At 44.3% G+C, this 22,257-nt stretch overlaps 1 protein-coding gene across 2 annotated transcripts in view; it reads right to left on the reverse strand.

Annotated features, from left to right (window-relative positions):
• The window catches only part of TFPI (tissue factor pathway inhibitor), a 121,353-nt gene that overhangs the window by 21,058 nt on the left and 78,038 nt on the right, over positions 1–22,257 (reverse strand). For both annotated transcript variants that reach the window (XM_029605973.1, XM_029605974.1), the window contains 2 exons: positions 19,384–19,560; positions 8,279–8,374 (listed from right to left, as the gene is read on the reverse strand). In XM_029605973.1, coding sequence (XP_029461833.1) covers positions 8,279–8,374; positions 19,384–19,560 — 273 coding nt within the window. The remainder of the gene's footprint in view (positions 1–8,278; positions 8,375–19,383; positions 19,561–22,257) is intronic.

Here is a 22,257-nt window from a genome sequence, read left to right on the forward strand (position 1 = left end):
AAGTCTGCCATATGAAGATATATAAGAGTGGTATATACTATTACACAGTTATGTTTTACCATGAAAAAATAGGTGAAAGCCGGGTATATAGTTGTAAGTGGTTATGACCACAGGGTGTTTATGCATATGACTATATATTTAAAGAAAAACATTGATGTATAGGCCTTTGGGTTATGTGGCTCACTATTCCCTTGTATATGGTATGATGTTTTTAGAGTGAGAATGAGTGCATGAGTGTATGTATTTTCGGACACATTTCCAAAATTGTTTAAAAATTTGAGATAATAAAATGGTGTACTTTTCTCTTATACATTGGTGTCCTTATTAATTTGTTCCACACCACTCATAATTTTATAAACTTCTACCATACCCCCTCTTGGTCTACTCTTCTCCAGTCGGAAGTGTTCCAGCCTATTAAGCCTTTCTTCATAAGGGAGTTGCTCTTATTATTTTCGTTACCCTTCTATGTTCCTTTTCTAGTTTGGCTTTACCCTTTTAAGATGGAGTAACATGAACTGCACACAATACTCAAAGAGTGATCACAGCATGGACCTATACAAAGGCATTATCTTTGTTTATGTATACAAATTTTATCTGCTTTTCCAAATAAAATGTTCAAAGCAGAGTAAAATCATAACAGAAAACCTATTCACAACTTTGTTTTCTGCTCCTTTCCAAATAATGGCTAACATTCCATTTGCTTTCCGACTTCAAAATCTTTTCCTGAGTGGTGACTTCTAATATACCTCATTTTTAGCATTGTCTACATAATGATAAGGCTGCTTTTCCCCATGAGCATCACTTTCATCTTGTCCAAGTAAAATTTCATTTACCCTTTAGTGGCCCAGTTCTCCAGTCTTACAAGGTTCTTCTGCAATTCCTCACACTCTACTTGTGTTTAAACCACTTTGAATAATTGTGTGGCATCTGCAAATCTGATCACGTCACTCATTGCTTCCTCATTCCAGATCATTAATATAGAAATTAAACAGTGGTCCTAGTACTGATCCCTGGGACCCCCTCTATGCACTTCTCTTCATTGGAAAAACTACTCTGCTTCCTATCCTTTAACCAGTTGCCAATCTACAATAGAAGATTGCCTCTTATCCCATCACTTTAATTTCCTCTGGAGTCTCGCATGTAGTAGTTTATGAATAGGTGACCCAAATTTTTATTTACTATATTGGCCTAAATATAAAAGTCTCATTTTACATTCATGGCCAGCTTATAATTAGAAACATAGAAACAAAGAAATGACGGCAGAAGAAGAACAAATGGCCCATCCAGTCTGCCCAGCAAGCTTTCACACATTTTTTTTCTCTCTCATACTTATCTGTTACTCTTGGCCTTTAGTGACCTTTTAGTTCTACTTCCCTTCCACCCCCACCATTAATGTAACCTTTGGTTCTAATTCCCTTCCACCCCCACCATTAATGTAGAGAGCAGTGCTGGAACTGCTTCTAAGTGAAGTATCTAGCTTAATTGGTTAGGGGTAGTAACCGCTGCAATAAGAAAGTTACTCCCACACATATTTGTTTACCAAGCCTGTGCAATACAGTCCTTGTTGGTTGTTATCTGAATATAAATCCACTTTTCTTCATTCTCCCTGCCATTGAAGCAGGGATCTACTCTGGATATGTATTGAAAGTGAAGTATCAGGCTTAATTGATTCGTGGTATTAACTGTCGTAACAAGCAAGCTACACCCATGCTTATTTGTTTACCCACACTGTGTAATTCAGTCCTTGTTGGTTGTTGTCTGAATATAAAATCATCTTTTCTTCATTCCCCCTGCTGTTGAAGCAGAGAACTACACTGGATATGGATATGCATTGAAAGTGAAATATCAGGTTTGTTTGGTTTGGGGTAGTAACCACCGTAACAAGCAAGCTACTCCCCGCTTTTTTTGTGAATGCAAATCCCTTTTTCCACATTTCCTCTTGCTGTTGAAGCATAGAGCAATGTTGGAGTTGCATTAACCATGTGTATGTTTATTGAATAAGGGTATTATCTCCAGTAGGGATGTGCAGAGGGACGCCATACGTTGCATTCGGCCGTATGGCGCCCCGATGCGTTAATACGGTGATTTCTATTCGTGTCCCAGCTAAAATTAAAAATAACTACAACCCCCCACCCTCCTGATCCCCCCAAGACTTACCAAAACTCCCTGGTGGTCCAGTGGGGAGTCTGGAAGCCATCCCCTGTACTCTCACACCCTCGGTGCCGGTTTCATCATGGCGCCGATAGCCTGCTGGACTTTTGGCAAGTCTTGTGGGGGTCAGGAGGCCCCCCCAAGCTGGCCAAAAGTCCTTGGGGGTCCAACGGGGTGCCGGAGCGACCTACTGCACGCCGATGCCAGTACTCAAAATGGCGCCGATAGCCTTTGCCCATACTATGTCACAGGGGCTACTGGTGCCATTGGTCAGCCTCTGTCACATGGTAGGAGCACAAGATGGCGCCGATGGCCATGTGACAGGGGCTGACCAATGGCACCGGTAGCCACTGTGACAAAGGCTATCGGCGCCATGATGAAACCGGCACCGAGGGTGTGAGTGCAGGGGATGGTTCCCGGACCCCCCGCTGGACTACCAGGGAGTTTTGGTAAATCTTGGGGGGATTCAGGAGGGTGGGGGGTTTGTTTAAATTTTTATTTAGGTGGCCGTATAATTTGGCGAAGATTCGTGTATTCGTGGGGAATCGCGATACGTTTCGCTTCCCCATGAATACTACGAATAGTGCAATATACGTTGCGGATCACCAATACGGCAAAAACGAATGCACACCCCTAATCTCCAGGTAGTACCTGTCTTTCCCGCAAGCCACCCTCTCTTCATTCACATCCTCTAGACTTTATGGATCCACAGTGTTATGGATCCATAATTGGTACCTAAGTTGCTTTATACAAGGGTTGACATGAAGAAAATGCAATCATGTTATATCCCAAGTAGAATTTTGCATTCACAATCCATGGATTTATTGAATGTGCCTTCTTTGAAAGAGGGTAGGCTATCTCAAACTCGATCTAGAGCTTTTTCATTTGCCACCCCAACATTCTGCCAGTTGAGCTGTGAAGAATATAAGATGTTAAAGACTTCAGGAAGGGAATAAAAACATATTTTTCAAGAAGCAAACGATATTAATGAGATGTATTAATTTTATGTACTGGTTATGTAATACATGGGTGTTATGTGCCATATATTTGTTGATACTTGTGTATTATTAATGCACTTATGTGATCTGCCATGGAAATTTGGAAGCTGTGGAATATAAGTATTTTTAAATAAAAGAAATAATTGGGCCATTATGGTATGCCTTAAAATATTCCCATTTTAAAAACTGAACTCTTTGCCACATCATCATTGTTTTTAATGGCATTAAAAAATACCAATCAAGTGTCAGATCTAGAAATATTTAAAGTTTCATTATCGCAGCATTAAGGAAATATATTTTGTTTTCAATTTTAACTTATATATAAAGATGATTAAACATGTTTTTATCTATGATTGTACCTAATTTTTTATCAGTAGGGGGCGTGAAAGGTTAAACTGCCTTATGGCTGCTTTTGTTGTACATTTTTCCAAAAGTTTAATGTTTGCACAAGTCTACATAAAAGCTCTAGCCTTGGATCAAAGTATATATTCAAAGAAATGTTTGTATTATTTTGTTAGCTTTGTTCAATTGTAAAACAATAAGAACAAAAGATCATAAGACGTTTCCATACTGGGTCAGCGCGAGGGTCCATCAAACCAAGCATCCTGTTTCCAACAGTGGCCAATCTCGGTTACAAGAACCTGGCAAGTATCCAAGCATTAAAATAGATCCTATACTACTAATGCCAGTAATAGCAGTGGCTATTCCCTATGAGCCTGATTTTAAAAAGCATTTACATGCATCAAAGTGGGTTTTATTTGAGTAAATGCACTTTATTCAAGTGGGCTTTTGAAAATTGCTACAATATATGTCATTGAATTGCCAATAGGATTTACCCACACTTTGAGTAAATGGCTTTTGAAAATTGCTATGATAGTATAATAATTTACATGCATAACTCCTTTGAAAATTCACCTATAAGTCAATGTGATTAATAGCAGTTTATGGACTTCTTCTCCAGGAACTTATCTAACCCTTTTTCAAACCCAGCTACACTAACTGCCCTAACCACATCCTCTGGTAACAAATTCCAGAGCTTAATTGTACGCTGAGTAAAAAAGAAATTTCTTCAATTTGTTTTAAACATGCTACTTGCTAACTTCATGGAGTGCCCCCTCGTCCTTCTATTTTCTGAAAAAAGTAAATAACAGATTCACATTTACCGGCTCTAGTCTTCTCATAAATTTATAGACCTCCATTATATCCTTCCTCAGCCATCTCTTCTCCAAGCTGAAAAGTCCTAACTTCTTTAGCCTTTCTTCATAGGGGAGCTGTTCCATCCCCTTTATCATTTTGGTTGCCCTTCTCTGTACCTTCTCCAGTACAACTATATCTTTTTTGAGATGCAGTCATGAGAATTGTACAAAGTACTCTAGGTGTGGTCTCACCATAGAGCAATACGGAGACATTATGACAGTCTCAGTTTTATTCAACATTCCTTTCCTAATATTGCCTAATATTCTGTTTGGTTTTTTTTAAATGTGGCAGCACACTGAACAGACGATTTTAATATACTATTCATTATGACATATAGATCTTTTTCCTGGGTGGTAACTCCTAATATGGAACCTAACATCATGTTACTACAGCATGGGTTATTTTTCCCTATATGCATCACCTCACACTTGTCCACATTAAATTTCATCTGCCTTTTGGAGGCCAATCTTCCATTTTCTCAAGGTTTTACTGCAATTTATCACAATCCACTTGTGATTTAACTACTCTGAATAATTTTGTGTCATCTGCAAATTTGATCATCTTACTCACTGTATCCCTTTCCAGATCATTTATAAATATATTGAAAAGCTCTGGTCCAAGTACAGATCTCTAAGGCACTCTACTGTTTACCTTTTTCCACTGAAAAAACTGACCATTGAATCCTGCTTGCTGTTTCCTGTCTTTTAACCAGTTTGCAGTCCATGAAAGGATTTCACCTCCTATCCCATAAGTTTTTAGTTTTCTTAGAAGCCTTTCATAAGGGGCTTTGTCAAATGACTTCCGAAAATCCAAATACACTGGGGCGGATTTTAAGAGCCCTACTCACGTAAATCTGCCCGGATTTACGCGAGCAGGGCCTTGCACGCCGGTGCGCCTATTTTACATAGGCCTGCCGGCGCGCGCAGAGCCCCGGGACTCGCGTAAGTCCCGGGGTTTTCCCGAGGGGGGCGTGTCGGGGGCGTGGCCGATCGGCGCGGCGTTTTTGGGGCGGGACGCGGCGTTTTGGGGGCGGGCCCGGGGCGTGGTTTCAGCCAGGGGCGGTCCGGGGGCATTGCCGCGCCCTCCGGAACTGCCCCCGGGTCGCGTCTAGGCGCGCCAGCAGCCCGCTGGCGCGCGGGGATTTACTTCTCCCTCCGGGAGGTGTAAATCCCCCAACAAAGGTAGTGGGGGTTTAGACAGGGCCGGGGGTGTGGGTTAGGTAGAGGAAGGGAGGAGAAGGTGAGGGGAGGGCGATAGCGAATTCCCTCCGAGGCCGCTCCGATTTCGGAGCGGCCTCGGAGGGAACGGAGGTAGGCTGTGCGGCTCGGTGCACGCCGGCTACACGAAATCGGTAGCCTTGCGCGCGCCGATCCAGGATTTTAGCGGCTACACGCGTATCTACTAAAATCCAGCGTACTTTTGTTTGTGCCTGATGCGCCAACAAAAGTACGCGAAGGCGCGCTTTTTGAAAATCTACCCCACTATGGGGTAGATTTTCAAAGGGTTATGCGCATAACTTACGCGTGTAACCCCAAAAACCTGCCTCTGCGTACGGCGCGCCTATTTTGCACAGGCTCGGCAGCGCACGCAAGCCCCAGGACGCACATATGTCCCGGGGCTTTGAAAAAGGGGCGGGAAGGGGGCGGAGTTGATGGCATGGTGCCGATCTGGGGGTGGTCCGGGGGTGGTCCCGAGTCCTCCGGCACAGCGGCTGTGCCGGAGGTTCGCACATCGGCAGCCGGCCGGCGTGCGCAAGATATGCCTGCAAGAGGCAGGCGTAAAAAATAAAAAAAGGTGGGGGGATTTAGGTAGGGCTGAGGGGTGGGTTAGATAGGGGAAGGGAGGAGAAGGTGGGGGCAGCAAAAGAAAAGTTCCCTCCAAGGTTGCTCCGATTTCAGAGCAGCCTTGGAGGGAACTGGGAAAGCCATCGGGGCTCCCCTAGGGCTCGACGCATGCAAGGTGCACAAGTGTACACCCCCTTGTGTGCGCTGAACCTGGATTTTATAACATGCGCGCATGTTATAAAATTGGGTGTACATTTGTGCGCGCCGGGTAGCGAGCACAAATGTACCCCGCGCGCGTAGGATTAAAATTCTGCCCCTATATCTACTGGTTCCCTTTATCCAATGTTTATTAACCCCTTCAAAAAAATGAAGCAGATTTGTGAGGCAAGACTTTCTTGGGTAAATCCATAATGACTGTGGTCCATTAAACCATGTCTTTCTATATGTTTTGTGATTTTGTTCTTTAGAATAGTTTCCACTCTTTACAGGCACTGAAATCAGGCTCATTGGTCCATAGTTTACCGGATCACCTCTGGAAGCCCTTTATAAATATTGGGGTTACGCTGCCACCCTCCAGTCTTCAGGTACAATGAATGATTTTAATGATAGGTTACAAATTTTAACTAATAGATCTGAAATTTCACTTTTGAGTTCCTTCAGAACCGTGGAGTGCATACCATCTGGTCCAGGTGATTTGCTACTCTTTAGTTTGGTATACTACCTCTTCCAGGTACACTATGATTTGGTTCAGTTCACCCAAATCATCACCCTTGAAAACCGTCTATGGAAACAACATCTTCATTCGTAAACACAGAAGCAAAGAATTTACTCTTTCTGAGAAGGCCTTATATTCCCTAAAAGCCCCTTTAACGCTTCAATTATCTAACCATCCAACTAACACCCTCACAGGTTTCCTGCCTCGGATATATTTTAAAACATTTTTTATTATAAGTTTTTGCTATGGCCAACTTCATTTCAAATTCTCTCCTAGCCTGTCTTATCAATGTTTTACATTTAACTTGACAATGCGTCTGCTTTTTCCTTTTTTCTTCAGATGGATCCTTCTTCCAGTTTTTGATGGACTTTTTTTTGGCTAAGAAAGTTTCTTTCACCTTGCCTTTTAACCATGCCTGTAATCGTTTGGCTTTCCTTATGTGAACTGTGCTTCTAAGATAGCATTTTTAAACAATGTCCACATCTGTACACTTTTAGAAGTAAAATTTATGACCCGCACTCGTGCGCACATGTACGTGCATTTGCCAGTGCGCACACATAGATGCACCGATTTTATAACATACGTGTGTATATGTGCACGTGTTATAAAATCAGCTGTCTACATGTACATGCAGACATGATTTTATATTGACGTGCGCATGTGCACACGAATGCCCTGTCAGGCGTGTAAGTGGGGGGAATTTTAGTAGGTACGCGTGGCGACCCAATAGGTCTTTTGCCCAGTTCGCCCCAGTAAAGAAAAGGACTTCCTAAACCCCCTAGCTAACTTGCCTCCATTTTACCCTATTAGCCCCGAGCTTTAAAACCCCACTGACTAGCCTTATTTTTTTGTTGCACGGCTTACACGCCATCCATAACAGAAGTTATGCAGTAGGGGACCCTGGTGTGCACTTGTGCGCGTAACTACTTATGCGCCGATTTCATGGTGCAGTCCCAGCCCTCCCATGCCCTGCTGAGACCTCACCCATGCCCCGCCTCTCTTGGTGAGAAAACTTTTTTATGCACATACCGGGAGATACGTGCATACCTACGTGGGTTTTAAAATACGCTTGGCGCGCCAGGCTGAGTCACCTGTGTATCTCCCTGTTTCAGCATGCATATGGCTTTTAAAATAGACCAGTTAACCTATGCAGCTGCACCTTTCTGTTTTTTTTCTATTTTCCTCATTTTATCAAAGTTTCCCTTTTGAAAGTTTAGTGTTAGAGCTGTAGATTTACATATTATCTGTCTTCCAGTCATTAGTTCAAATTTGATCATGTCATGATCACTATTGCCAAGTGGCCCTTTCACCACTAACTCTCTCACCAAATCCTACATTCCAACAAGAATTAGATCTAAAAACAACCAGAAATACTCTATGGTTTTTAACTGGAACCTGCAAGCTATAGAAAGTATAGAAAAAAAGAATCTTACATGCAGATCTGGCAAATACAATAGGAATCTCATATGTGGAGCTGTTCTGCTGTTGTACAGATTCTTCTTCAGATGGGGCAAGTGAAGACAAAGGTGCTAGTGGTAGAAAAAAAATTATATTTAAGGGAAACATTCTTTGACTACTAACTAGTCTTTCTATTGATGACTAGCAATAAGAAAAGAGAATGCAAATATTACCATACAAGCTGAAACTTGTCATCAGAGAAACACAGTTGAAAACAGAAGCTGCTTTACTTAAAATTATTCATCAACTCACACAATTAGGGATTTAGGAGTTTTATTTCTTAAAAAGGGAGGGCTAGATAGAATCAGCTCCTAGTTAACCTAATAAGGGAAATCTCCATCTGCTTGACTATGCCATATTGTGCTTGTATTCTTTGTTATTTTTTATCTACTTCCCTATACTATTGGCACACAGTGGCTGATCATCATATCTCTCATGCTGCCCACTCCTCACAGCAACAGAGCAAACAGAGACTCATGTTAATGGGTACAATAATGTATCACCACAGCTAATTTAATAAAAAATGTGACAAGGATTTCTAGGTCAGGCTCTTAGGATATTGTGCTATTGGTTAGGTGGTAAATAGTGTTATGTCCAAAATTAAGAAATCCTACCGTAACAAAATGGGCACATCTTTTAAATATTTAAATAATCCAAATTAAGGGAAGAATCTTGTATTTGCATTCAAAGGGGATCATTTATCAAAGGCTTATCACACGCAATACGGCCTCTATTGCATGCGAAAAGGGCTTTTTCGCATGCAATATTTTGCAAATTAGGGGGAGGGGAGGAGTCGGTGGTGTCTTCTCTGCCGGCGTTAATGTTACTAACATTATCGTCAGCAGTAGCGCGCCCAATAGCACCACCTTTCACGGTGGCGCTATTTGATGCGAAAGCCGGCAGCCGGCGCACCGCCGTGGTGTGAAGGCTGCGGACTTTCGCAGGCCTGCCCCCCCCTTCATCCCCCGCCCCCCGTTTTCGCAGGATTCATCATTCTGCGAAGAATGATGAATCCTGGCCATAGGTAGTTGTGCACTTGCTACCTGAATTTACAAATATGGACTTAATATATTTATGAAAAGGATACTAAAAAGGAAAAAAAAAAGTCTACAACTTTCCATATAAATAAAAACACATTGTAAAATATTTTAAAATGCCACCTTTAGATGCCTTTGAAGATTCAGTATATGGGCCCATAATAGAGCCATGTGGCAGAGTCCAGCAGAATAAGGGAAACAGCAAGATAGGAGGGGAGGAGTAATGGGATGGAATCACAGGGTTGTAGAAGCAGGAGTAACCCAGCAAAGGGTAAATGTGGAAAGGAGGAATAGTATAGTTTTTAGTTCAGCAGGCTGAGAATCAAGGAAAAAAGGGTTCAGCTAGCACTGCTGCTCCTAGAGATCACCCTCCAATGCCTCAGGTATAAACATAGGGTTTGCTTTACTAATGCTTTTGTCTTATTGTGTGTCCATGGGAAAAAAGCTTAATAAATCAAATCCTTAAATTATAAGTAGGGCTTCTGATTTTAGGTTTTAACCGATAAGCCCCAATAAAACAAACAAAAGAAAAAAAAGTGTTTATTAACTAAACACTGGGAAAACACCACTTCCCCTAATATTCTTACCCCTGCTTTGCTTACCCTGGTTTTTCGGCTTTGCTTTTGTGCCTAATGACTGCTCAGCTTCACAAATGTTATTATGTATTTGATTCATCCGTTCAAGGTACTCAACAATAGGATTGGTGCCACAGAAACATTGGTTTTTGGTACCCCCAAAGAGCCCCCTAATTAGCTGGAAAATAAACATCTAAATTTACAATTTATTTGCTTAATTTATATTTCGATTTTCAGGCCCTCTGAAGCAGATTACGTTCAGATACTATAAGCATCTCCCTATCCCCAGAGGGATTGCAATCTATAGGGCAATTTACTATGCTGCAATATTATTTCGCAGGAGGTGCAATCTATCGTGGGTGGGGGATAGTTTACCCCTCCCGATAAAATGTTGTGGCATTCAGAAGCGCTAATTATAAGCCTTCTAGGGACAATCCTGTTCTTCTAGTAGCAAACTAAGAAGAATGCCAATGGACTTGATGCAGCCAGAGCCCCTCCAGAAATCTCCAGCAAGCAAGTGCACTTGAGCTGCTGTTGCACAAGCAGTAGTGCAACAGCAAGAGAGTGGGATTCAGAATAGCAACGGTGTCTGGGTTCACAGCTGGCAGCTGCCTGTTGTCATCTGGCAGAGGAGCATGAGGGCTGGCTTCTGGGTGTTGCTGTTAAGGAGTCAGAGGGCAGAGAAGCAGGTGATGTGTTGCAGTATTGAAGGAGTTGCAAAATGTGGGCAGAAGCAAACAAAGAAAATGGCAGCCCTGAAAAGCAATACAACCAGACGAGGTCAGCCATGATGGCTAACTTAGCAAGAAGTATCCAACATGGTGAAACAGGCTCCAGGCACCGAGGGCACCAGAAAGAGGACCCAGCTTAATTCAGAACAGCCAGCATAAAGCTCTGAAAAGGTTATTCAAAAGTTCACCAGTGTAGAAAGAAAGGAGTATGAAGAAAAACACAGCCGCCTAAGGACAACATCTAGGCCATGGGAGGGTAGGGATGTGCAGCCCCAAAAATGTTATATATATATATTTTTTTAGGGGATATTTTTCTCAGAATTCAATTTGTTTAATGTTTATTTTCATTCAGTTCATTTGCTGAACCAAAATAAGCAACCTCCACCCCCACCCATGAAAAAGCTGCCAGGGCCAGAGACTGCTTACCTCTTCCATAAGAGTCATAGATAGTGAAAGAGGAAGGAGTGATGCCCACGTGCCTCCTGCCAATCTGACATTACTTGAAAAATGACACCAGTCAGCCCTAAGAACATCAAAATGATATAGGACTCAGGGCTATCCAGTGCCATTTTGTTGTACGGTCATATAAACGTACAGCCATAGAATAAAATGGTGCCAGCCAGCCCCGAGACCTGCACAGGGGCAGGAGGCAATTGGGATTCCCTCTGTCCTGTTCACTATCCAGGACCACCATGGAAAGGGGTAAGTAGGACCCAAAGAGGGCAGAAGGCCCCCCAGACCATGTAGCCTTTTTTTTTTTTTTTTTGGGGGGGGGGGGTGTTGGAAGGAACTCGGGGAACACTTGGGGAAGCCCAGACCGTAAGGGAGTTGTTGTTTTTTTTTGGCAGTGTTTCTTTCAATAGGAAAGGAAAATTAACAAAACTGTAGTTTTTCTTTTATTCTGTTTTGAAAATAAAATGAAACAAAATGGGAAATGTCAATAACATTTCCTATTTCATTTCACATGAGTTCATGTCTACTGATTACAATGATGATAATTTATTGATTACATGTATAGATCATGCTTTCTAATTATTGCCACAATGAGACAGTGAACAAAACAAATATTAACAGAAACGTAAAAGACATAAAACATACTTGAACAACATAAAACCATTGGGGTGATTTACTAAGCTGTAGTAAGGCTTTATTATGTGGTCAATGGCATTTACCATGCAGTAAATGCCTTACCACAGAGAGCATGTGAAATTCCAAATTCCATGTGTTATCTACTCCCCCAAAAAGCAGCACAGTGTGGGTATTTAAATGAGCTTATTGGCAAGCAAATCAGCTCATTAATATAGTTATAAAATAACACGGCATGCGGTTGTTATGGGAGTGGACCCTTGGGCTGGCTGAGACTAATGGTGTTGCGCTGTGGGGATCCACGGTGTATGTCACAGCCGGGAGGCGGCGCTGAAGAGATGTTCCGGAGAAGGCTTCACCACTGGAAGCCCGAAGTCCCCCCAGGAGGAGCCCGTAGGGACCCAGGCCTCTTGGACTTAGGTGTGATCCTCTGCGACCAAGGATCAGAGGGGGAGCCCGAGCAGGGTATCCAAGGCAACAGACGAGCCCGGGAGACAAAAAGAGACTTCACCCTTGGAAGCTCGTGGCCCCCCCCAGGAGGAGCCCGTGAGGGCCCGAGCCACTGGGACTTAGGCAAAACCTCCAGGCAAGAGAAGAACCGGATACCTGCTGAAGAGACGGAAGCTGAAGCCGGAGTCTTGGACGGAGCTGGAGTCAGAAGCCAGGAATCAGAAGCTGGGGTTGAAGACGCAGGTCAAAGCAGCAACTAGACACTCTAGGGCAGAGGAACCTTGTTGCAAGGCGAGGATTAGACCAAGCTGCAGGATTTAAATACCCTGCAGCGTCTGACATCATCTGAAGACTGTCCCCCTGATTTCCCGCGCTGGCCCCTTTAAGATTCAAGCCCCCGCGCACACGCGGGCCTAGGGGGCGGGGCCCAGCGTGTCGGATTGGCGGTGTCTCCCTCGTGAAGGGAGAGCCACGGTGGGAGACATGTCAGGCTCGGATGGCCGAAGACGAGTTCCTGTGGCCTGGGCCGGGCCCGAGGTAGGTGGAGAGACCGGGGCACGGCCCGAGACCGTAACAGTGGTGAAGTGCACAAACTACATTTTTTCATGGAAAGCAACATCTCAAGACATGTAGTTAACTCCCTGGGAGCAGTGGGATACAAATGCACATCACAATGCTCCTGGGCTATTTTCTTAAAGGGCCGAAGTGGCCCCCAGTCCTACCCCCATGCCCAAGTATTAAAAACAGTAGGGGTGCAATGAGACTCTTTCTTCCAACCTTCTGGTGCCCTCCTGAAATGGCAAAATTTCAAAATATAAAATAGTGACCCAATATTAACCCCACCTCCCAGTCCCAAAGTCTATCCCTTTGTTACTTCAAAAGGTTTAACCCCCTCACCAGCCCCCTTCTTCCCTCTCCCCTTCCTTGAATCCCAGACTCACTTGCTATGACCCCTTAGTGGTCTAGCATTGGCTGTGACAGCATCCTCTAGGCCTCCAGTTTCTGTGCTGCCATTTCCAAAATGGCAGCAGCTGGTCTCAGGTATCCCTTTGCTCCATCACATGACAAGGGCAAAGTGGTGGCTGAGGCTGGCAGGCACTATTTTGGATACGGAACCACAGGAACCAGAAGCCTAACTGGTGCTCCAGCAACCACCGCTAATGTCATTCAAGTAGTTTTAGCAAGTGGGTCCAGTGTTCAAGGAGAGGGTTAGTGGGGATGGGGGCCAGTGGATGCGGGTTACATCTTCGGAGTTCCGAGGAGATAGAGGCTTTGGGACTGGGGGCGGGGCTAATATTGGGCCATTTTTTAAAAAAATATATTGATATTTGGAACCTGCCTGTACTATGGCCCTAGGCAGCATATAACCAAACATACGAAATCATGTAAATCATGTGTAGCCCCTGAGCAACAGAAAGGTTTGAAAAGTATAAACTGCAGAGGATGTACTGTGGGTTGTGTGATTTCCCCCTAAAGGAAGTGTTATAAAGGACAAAAGAGAAGGGAAGGTTCCAGCTTTCACAAGGTTATCCAATGGTCAGAGGGGGTGTACGGTAACATTTGACTGACATATTTGCTCAGCCCCTAGGGGTTGGGTTTTGTGAGAAGGAAATATAACCCCACCTAGAGCAAGGGTGGGGGCCCTCTCTGAGGGTCAGAAAAGGAAAGGGAACAGTTTAGGCCCTCTCCAGGGGTTTCAAGGGGAAAGGAGTAGAAACTGGAAAAGATCTTCCAACAAGGTTTCAGAGCAGCTGGGGTAAAGCAACTGGAATTGGATTTAAGAGTAAAAGTACTGGAAAAGAGCAAAGGAACTGGGAAGGGATTAGTTGGGACCAGAAAGAAACTCCTGTGCCCAGTTGGATCTTGGAAACAGGGTGGAGAGTCTCCCATTTCCTCTTACTGCAAGGGAAGTGAGTAACTTGAAGCCATCCCAGAGAAAAAGTGAGAACTCTGAGATTTACAAAGAAGAAGCAGAGATCTTTACATTGCGGCCTAACTCAGGATGCACAAAGGTGTACATGGACTATAATGTAAAGTGCCTGAAGCCTTCTAGGAAGCAAACAGAAGAGTCTATCTGGAGTTGCTATGAAGTTGGAAATTGTACCTTGTCTACAGTAACTGAAGCTACCTCAAACTGTCTATTCTTTATAGAGCACCAATTTTATTGTGGACATTGGGTTTTGTGAAGTGCATGCATGTGATTGTCCTGTGCCCAGTGTGGCCTTGCAGCTCAGCTGCCCCCAGCTCATGGCCCCACAGAGTCTTGATTCCTCACTTTGGGGAGTTGCCCCAGACTCTGCCACTGTGTGGTTTGCCCCCCTCAGAGATGCTTGAGGTCTTTGTGCCATTTTTTTATGCCCTTTGCCCCTCTTTTGGTGCCTTAGGGTATTCACATCACTAACTCACTGATGTTGGAGGCAGCGATGACTTCCTGGCAAAAGTGGTATTCAGTAGCAAGTCCGGGAACAAGGGCCCTCAAGGAGCGAGTACCGGTTCCAGACTGCGATCTGAAAAGCAAAAGAGAAACGAGGCCCCCGAGGAGCGGGTACCCCTGGTAAGTCCGTGAAGGCAGAGTAGCTTAGGAAGAGTAACCCTATCCCTTGCTAACTCCATAGTTAGCGATATCAGAGACCTTAAATATCCGGTGCGGATGACATCACCTCAGGGGGACGCCCCTGAGGTTCGCGCCACTGCTGGTACTTCAGTCAGGGCAGCGCTGCGCACGCACCCTTAGGCTCAGAGGAAACATGGCAGTGTGCAGCGTCTAGCCGGTCTGGGGACGCCGGAGGAGGACGGCAGGAGGAAGCCGCAGCAGCCAAACAGGGAGTCGCCAAAGCGGTAAGGTGGGCGTAGTGGAGACGTCGGGCAGCGAAGGTCGCAACAACATTCTAATTCTCCCATCTTACTTCTTAGACTTCTGTCATTAGCATACAAACATTTCAAAGTGTGTTTTTTGTTTGTATTTTCATTCTGCTTTTTAATTGATAGGGATAAGTTAGAATTTTTTAGCTCAGGTGAGTTTTTAGTTACAGGCACTTGGATTACTTTTCTTATTAATGTAACCTCACTGTCGGGATGCCCTAATTCTAATGCATCATTAGTATCCTTTGAAGATACCTCCAACCAAACCATGCGCTGCTGAGCGACTGTCGGATTTCTCTTTTGTTCTAGTTTAAAAGCTGCTCTATCTCCTTTTTAAAGGTTAGCACCAGCAGCCTGGTTCCACCCTGGTTAAGGTGGAGTCCATCCCTTCTGAAGAGACTCCCCCTTCCACAAAAGATTCCCCAGTTCCTTACAAAACTGAATCCCTCTTCCTTGTACCATTGTCTCATCCACACATTGAGATTCTGGAGCTCTGCCTGCCTCTGGGGACCTGCGCGAGGAACAGGGAGCATGTCAGAGAATGCTACACTGGAGGATCTGGATTTAAGCTTTCTACCTAAGAGCCTAAATTTGGCTTCCAGAACATCCCTCCCACATTTTCCTATGTCGGTGTCCACCTGTACCACGACAGCTGGCTCCTCCCCAGCACTGTCTAAAATCTTATCTTGGTGACGCATGAGGTTTGCCACCTTCGCACCAGGTGGACATGTTACCAGGCGATCCTCACGCCCACCAGCCACCCAGCTGTCTATATTCCTAATAATCAAATCACCAACTATGACAGCCAACAGTCTCCTGGGCAGTAGGCCTTGGAGACACATCCTTGGTGTGAAAGGACATTGCATCACCTGGAGAGCAGGTCCTTACTACAGGATCCTTTCCTGCTGCACCAGGTTGATGCTCTCCGATCATGAGAACTTCTTCTTCCAAGGCAGCAGCAGGGCTGCCAGTCTGAAGTTGGGACTTGGCTACTATGTCCCTGAAGGTCTCATCTATATACCTCTCTGTCTGCCTCAGCTCCTCCAGGTCTGCCACTCTAGCCTCCAGAGATTGGACTTGTTCTCTGAGAGACAGGAGCTCCTTGCATCACACGCACATGTACAATTTCTCACCGGAGGTTAAAAAATCATACATGTGACACTCGATGCAAAAGACTGGGAAGCCCCCATCTTGCTGCTGGACTGCTGCCTTCATCTCAAACTTGTTCAGTTTCTAGTTAAGTTTTAGGTTGCTATGGGAGTAGGAATGTGTCTAATTAACATCCTTTAAATGTATTAGTGAATTCACTATATATCTGGTAGTGGCCTACAGGGGAATGATCAAACTCTCAATAAGGTTTGTTTTTTTGTGTGTGAAAGTGTCACCTGCCTATAAATTAAAGGATGAGCTAGGGGTGGGTGGGCGAGGGGTGGGAGGGTTGGCAAATACAAACAGTCTAACTTCAGTTAATCAGAGTGACTCACTGCTCTCTTGATTAACAAATGTTGGTACCTAATCAAACCAAATCACACTACCTTAACACCTTTCCAAGGTGAGTGCTGAACTTTTCAACCTTTTTACTTAAGTATACACTGCTCCCAGCTTATACACTGCTCCTAGCTTATTTCTAGCTTCTGGCTACTTTTTTTTAATATACAAACACTCTAACTTCAGTTTATTCCCTGCCTTACTGACAATTAAAAGCACAAACACACACAAACACACTAAATAATAGCGATGTGCAATCGTTTTTGCCGAATTGGACTATTTCAAAGAAATAGTCCAATTTGGCATGGGTCGGAGGACCTGAGACGGATTTTCCATGAACTTCAGGTAAAATTTGTTGTTCGGGTTAGTGTGGGGGGGAGGGGCACCTTTATTAAAAAAACAAAACAAAACCCCAAACCCACCCCAGCCCTTAAAATTTAGTTAATTACAACCCCCTCATCCTCCTGACCCCCCCAAACGCCTAAAATCCGTGGTGGTCCAGCGGGGGTCCTGGGAGCGATCTCCCACTCTCGGGCCATCGGCTGCCAGTAAACAAAATGGAGCTGGTGGCCCTTTGCCCTTACCATGTGACAGGGGCTACCGGTGCCATTGCTCCTACCATGTGACAGGGGCCGACCAATGGCACCAGTAGCCCCTGTCACATGGTAAGGGCAAAGGGCCACCGGTGTCATTTTGTTTACTGGCTGCCTACAGCCCAAGAGCAGGAGATTGCTCCCGGGACGCCCGTTGGACCACCACAGATTTTAGGCAAGTTTGGGGGGTATGGAGGGTGGGAGGGTTGTAAATAACTAAATTTTAAGGGTTGGGTGGGTTTTTTTTTTTTTTTGGCAAAAATTGCTGAGAAAATAAAAATGACTCGATGGAAAATGAAAGTTTCCATGGGTTGGCCAACCCCTAGCCTGACCAGGGATAAAAAAATGAAGCACATCTCTACTAAATAATATTCCCAAACAGTTAACTTCATCCTAATACTATTATAGGTATTTATATCTCTATGGGAGGCCCACCTAGTAACTCGAGATGAGGTTTAGGTATTAGTGTAGGGGGTTAGGGGCCACTCATTCAATGTGAGACGTACGAACAGAACAGTGCTCTCTTTTGAACATTTGATGACCTTTGCAGTGAGGAAACTCACTCAAAGATGAGATTTGTGCAATGTTCTCTCAACCTAGCTTGATGGACTCTCTACCTGGGTATCATCAAGCTAGGTTGAGAGAACATTGAACAAATCTCATCTTTGAGTGAGTTTCCTCACTCTTAGGGTTATCAAATGTTCACAAGAGACCACTGTTCTGCTCGTACGTCTCACACTGAATGAGTGGCCCCAAACCCCCTACACTAATACCTAAACCTCATCTCGAGTTGCTAGGTGAGCCTCCCATAGAGATATAAATACGTATCTAGGACAAGGGCATCATGGCTAGGTGCTTGCTCTCTCTCCCTTTCCCTTCTCCCCCCCCCCACCCCAAGGTCCCTGATAGCTAGTTGGATGCTCTGCAAGCTTCAAACTGGCATCCACAAAACACATCACAACAGGTGATGAACCATAATGCAAGCTATCACACAGCTTAACACTCCTGAAAACACTGTAGCTAAAATCAGCATTAAAGCCATGTGCTAGGGCTTTGCAAAACAGTAAACCCAGCCCACTCCTGCCCCTAACTCCTCCTCTTTTTCAGATTTGCCACGCTATCGCACGCGTTAAAGGCCTTTTCGCATGAGTTAAGGGCTTATCGCATGCACTATTGGGGCTTTTCACATGCAATAAGCCCTTAACGCATGCAAAAACGCCTTAACACATTTTGATAAATGAGGGGGTTAGGTACAAATTTAGGGCCTCATTTACTAAGAATTTTTCCCTTGGACAAAGAATGGGGAAAAAGCCATAATAAATAAGGCCCTTAGATTGTAAGTTTTCTTGTGCAGAGAAGCTACTGCACCTGACTGAAGCTCACTTTGGGTTCAGAGTTGCAAAGATATATAATTAGAACTAAAATCCAAATCCATAGCTACACCAGGGCCGTTACAAAGTGCAAATTTGGGATCCTGGAAAACTGGCTTACTCGCTAGACTAAACCCAACCTGGTCCCCTCTGATCCAGAATGGTTGTCAGGATATGTCTAATGAATATGCATAAGACATATTTGCATGCACTGCCTCCAATGAATACAAATCTATACCTGTGATGTAGCATGCATCTTGGTATGCTCTTTGTTTTCTGGATCAGACTTCTCTTCCTCTTTTTAGAGATTAGGCGTGAACTATATCTATGGCTTCTCTCTTTATTTTCAACCAACAGTTCTCTCTACCATTGACATTTCCATTCTATAGTCTAAAATTCAAGGCATGCCAGGCATACACATAGGGGTTTAAACACCAGTATGCCTAAAGGCATGAAGATAAATAGTACATGGTTTTTAGGTGGCTGAAAATCTACTTAAGCACATTCCATAAACTTAAACAATTTAGGAATGTAAGCCTTAAGTTTTTGAAAGTTTATCTCTTAATACACAAATCTAAGTTGAAATATGTGCCAGGATTTATTACAAGTGTAGCCTAGCTAATCCTCTGCTAGGAATAAATAGTGTGTTACTACATTAACTTAGATACAATCTGGGCATGCCATGTCTTGCTCTGGATTTCACAATTTAATTAGTTTGATGATGAGCTCCTGATTACATGTGCTTGGAAACTGAACATTTTTCTTTTATCACATATTATTTGCAGTTTCTCATGTTAAGCTGTCAGTATTCTAACACCCTGTAAACAAACTCCAGACTGTTAAGAGATAAATTCTGTAGTTGCATTTTGGAAAGAAATCACAACTTACACCTGTCCTGGCAAGTATTCTGGCAGTCTTCCAAACTCATGAAGTTATTCTCGTTTCCTAAGCATCCTCCATACTTGAATTTTTCACAGTTTTCAGATTCTCTGTTGTAGAAATACCTGGAGAAAAACCCCCTACATATTCCAGGATCTTCTTTTAAAAGGCAAAATGCAGGCTTTCCTAGAAAAATAGTAAAACAGGTAAATTCTTGCATCTTCATTTATTCAGAATGAATGCCAAAGAATCCCAAAGAACAATTAAATGCTTTTCCCTGGCTTGGATATCTTTAGAAAACAAAATCTTATTCAACAAGGTACAATGTGACTGTAAATCACTGTGGAAAAGAAATATAAGGTTCTGCCTTATAATAGGTTTGATCTTTTTTTTATGCCTATGGGAAAAACATTTTGGTACATAACTCATGCCCTAAATTCAAACTTTGGAAAGAAACACTTTCCAACTACCGCGGCCTTAGAGTATCGATCTGTAAGTGCTAATTTCTAGAACAGGCCAGAACAAAACAATGCAAAAAGATTTAAAGATCTGATGAATTAAAAAAAGTGTTGAAAACCAAGAACTCTGAAAGACGTAAGTTAGAAACCGCCTTGTAAAGGGCTGCCAATAGGCTCCTGATTTTCAGGATAGGTTGATCCAGTCCTGGTTTTACCTCATTGCATGCAGGGACTTATTCTGGTTTCCCTACTGAATTCCCTACATAAAGCAAGACTATAAGTATCTACATATGGGGTAATAAAATCAGGACTGGGTGAACCAGTCCTGAAAATCTGGAGCCAGATGACAGCCCCTATCTTATATCAAACCCCAAAGGAGTGCAAGGAATTTATAGGTCCAGATATATAGTTTCAATTCAAACAAAAAATTATTTTAAATAATCTCAACTCCATTGCTCACAAGTCAAGCTGAATAAGTTCTCTTTCAGGGTCCCCCTCGCCCGAAGGCTGCGTCGGGAGGGACAAGGCAATTTTTAAGAAACTAAAACAAAGAATAATAATTTAATAACAACTATAGACCAAAATCGGGTACTGGGTATACACAATAACGCCGGGATCACGTACCTTTAAACGCACAGAGGAATTCTTACAGCTGACACAGCAAGGAGAGTAGGGAAGTCAGACAAAACACAACATTTAAAGGCATCTGTGTTGTGTTCCGCGCCTGCGGCCCCCTACCTCATTCCCCAACCGGACCCATGACTGTGGCGAGGCCGACTGCCCTGCCCTGGGCCTGGCACCCCCACGCGGTGCCGCAGCTCCCCAGGCCGGCCGCCGGGACCAGAGCCGTCCCTGCTCCTCCCTCATGGCCGCCACTGCTCTCCTCCGAGGCCCGGATCCAAGATGGCCACCGCCATCCTTAGGCGCAAGGCTGCGCCCCTTCGCTAGATTTAAAGGGACCCCGTCCCTTTAATTGACCACAGCTGATTCCTATCCACAGGGTCAGAGGAAGTATAAAGGGAGACTTCCTCCGACCATTCCTTGACTTGGCAACGTCTTCGATCGCTGTCTAGTCTGCTTGCTTCGGTGAGTTCCTTGAGCTTGGCTTCTGGTTCCTGCTTAGTCTTGGTGTTCCTGGTTCCTGACTTCGGATTGGCTTACGGTGATTCTCTGGTTCCTGACTTCGGATTGGCTTACGGTGATTCTCTGGTTCCTGACTTCAGATTGGCAAGTGGTGATTCTCTGGCGTACGACTTGGACTGGTGAGCGACGACCCTCTGGCACCTGACCTAGGACTTCAAGACTACCGTCTCCAAGGGCCCACCTAAGTCCCAGTGGCCCAGGTCCCTATGGGCTCTTCCTGGGGGGACCGCAGGCTTCCAGGGTGAAGCTCCAGTCAGCCCTTGCACAGTCACCTGACCTCTCAAAGGTCCACCTAAGTCCCAGCGGCCCGGGTCCCTACAGGCTCCTCCCGGGGGGACTGCGGGCTTCCAGGGTGAAGCTCCAGTCAGCCCTTGCACCGTACGTTTGCTGCTTGACCTCTCAAAGGTCCACCTAAGTCCCAGTGGCCCGGGTCTCTAAGGGGTCCTCCCAGGGGGACCGCGGGCTTCCAGGGGTGAAGTCACATCTCCGTTCCTTGACGTCACGACTCTTCATCCGCCTCCACCGTCACGCCTGTCTACAGTATCGAGGGTCCACCGGTCACATCTTTGGTTCCTGCCTCGCCACCCGATAGGAGAACCTTCTGGTCTTCCCCCAAGGTATTCCATCCTCCCATCGGCCCAAGGGTCCACAAGCCTGAGCATAACAGTCTGTTTTGGTGCAAATTATTGAACCAGAGTGCAAGAATATTAGCCAATCAGAGAGAGGATAAACAATACAGTAACACAGACCAAAAGAAACATTTCAAATGTCATGTCATTTCGACGACTAATTTTGAACATCCCATAACTCATAAAAAATTTGTTTTAAAATTTTCTACCACTTGCCACTCACGGGGAGTAATCCATGTGATTCTTTGCCCCGACCCAAACTATACGTGGGTAAAATGACTAGCAAGTTCATACCCGAATTGTAGAACACCGGGCTAACATCCGTACTGGTCGCGAATCAGCTCCACTAGTTTCACATTGGCAGTCGGCATGGCATTCTGAACATGACCTTAAGTTTTTGGTAATTGACTTGTTACTTCCACCATCCTGTGGGGGGAATTTTTCTGAAATGCTCATCCGCAAAGAACAAAAGTGGATTTTCAGATTAGATTGTCTCCATCCTAAAGGTTTTAACAACGAAATTGAGTGGCAATATTTCATTTGAAATGTTTCTTTTGGTCTGTGTTACTGTATTGTTTATCCTCTCTCTGATTGGCTAATATTCTTGCACTCTGATTGGTTCAATAATTCGCGCCAAAACAGACGCCTTTAAA

Source organism: Rhinatrema bivittatum, chromosome 6 (genome assembly GCF_901001135.1).
Source record: "Rhinatrema bivittatum chromosome 6, aRhiBiv1.1, whole genome shotgun sequence".
Taxonomy (NCBI): Eukaryota; Metazoa; Chordata; class Amphibia; order Gymnophiona; family Rhinatrematidae; genus Rhinatrema; species Rhinatrema bivittatum.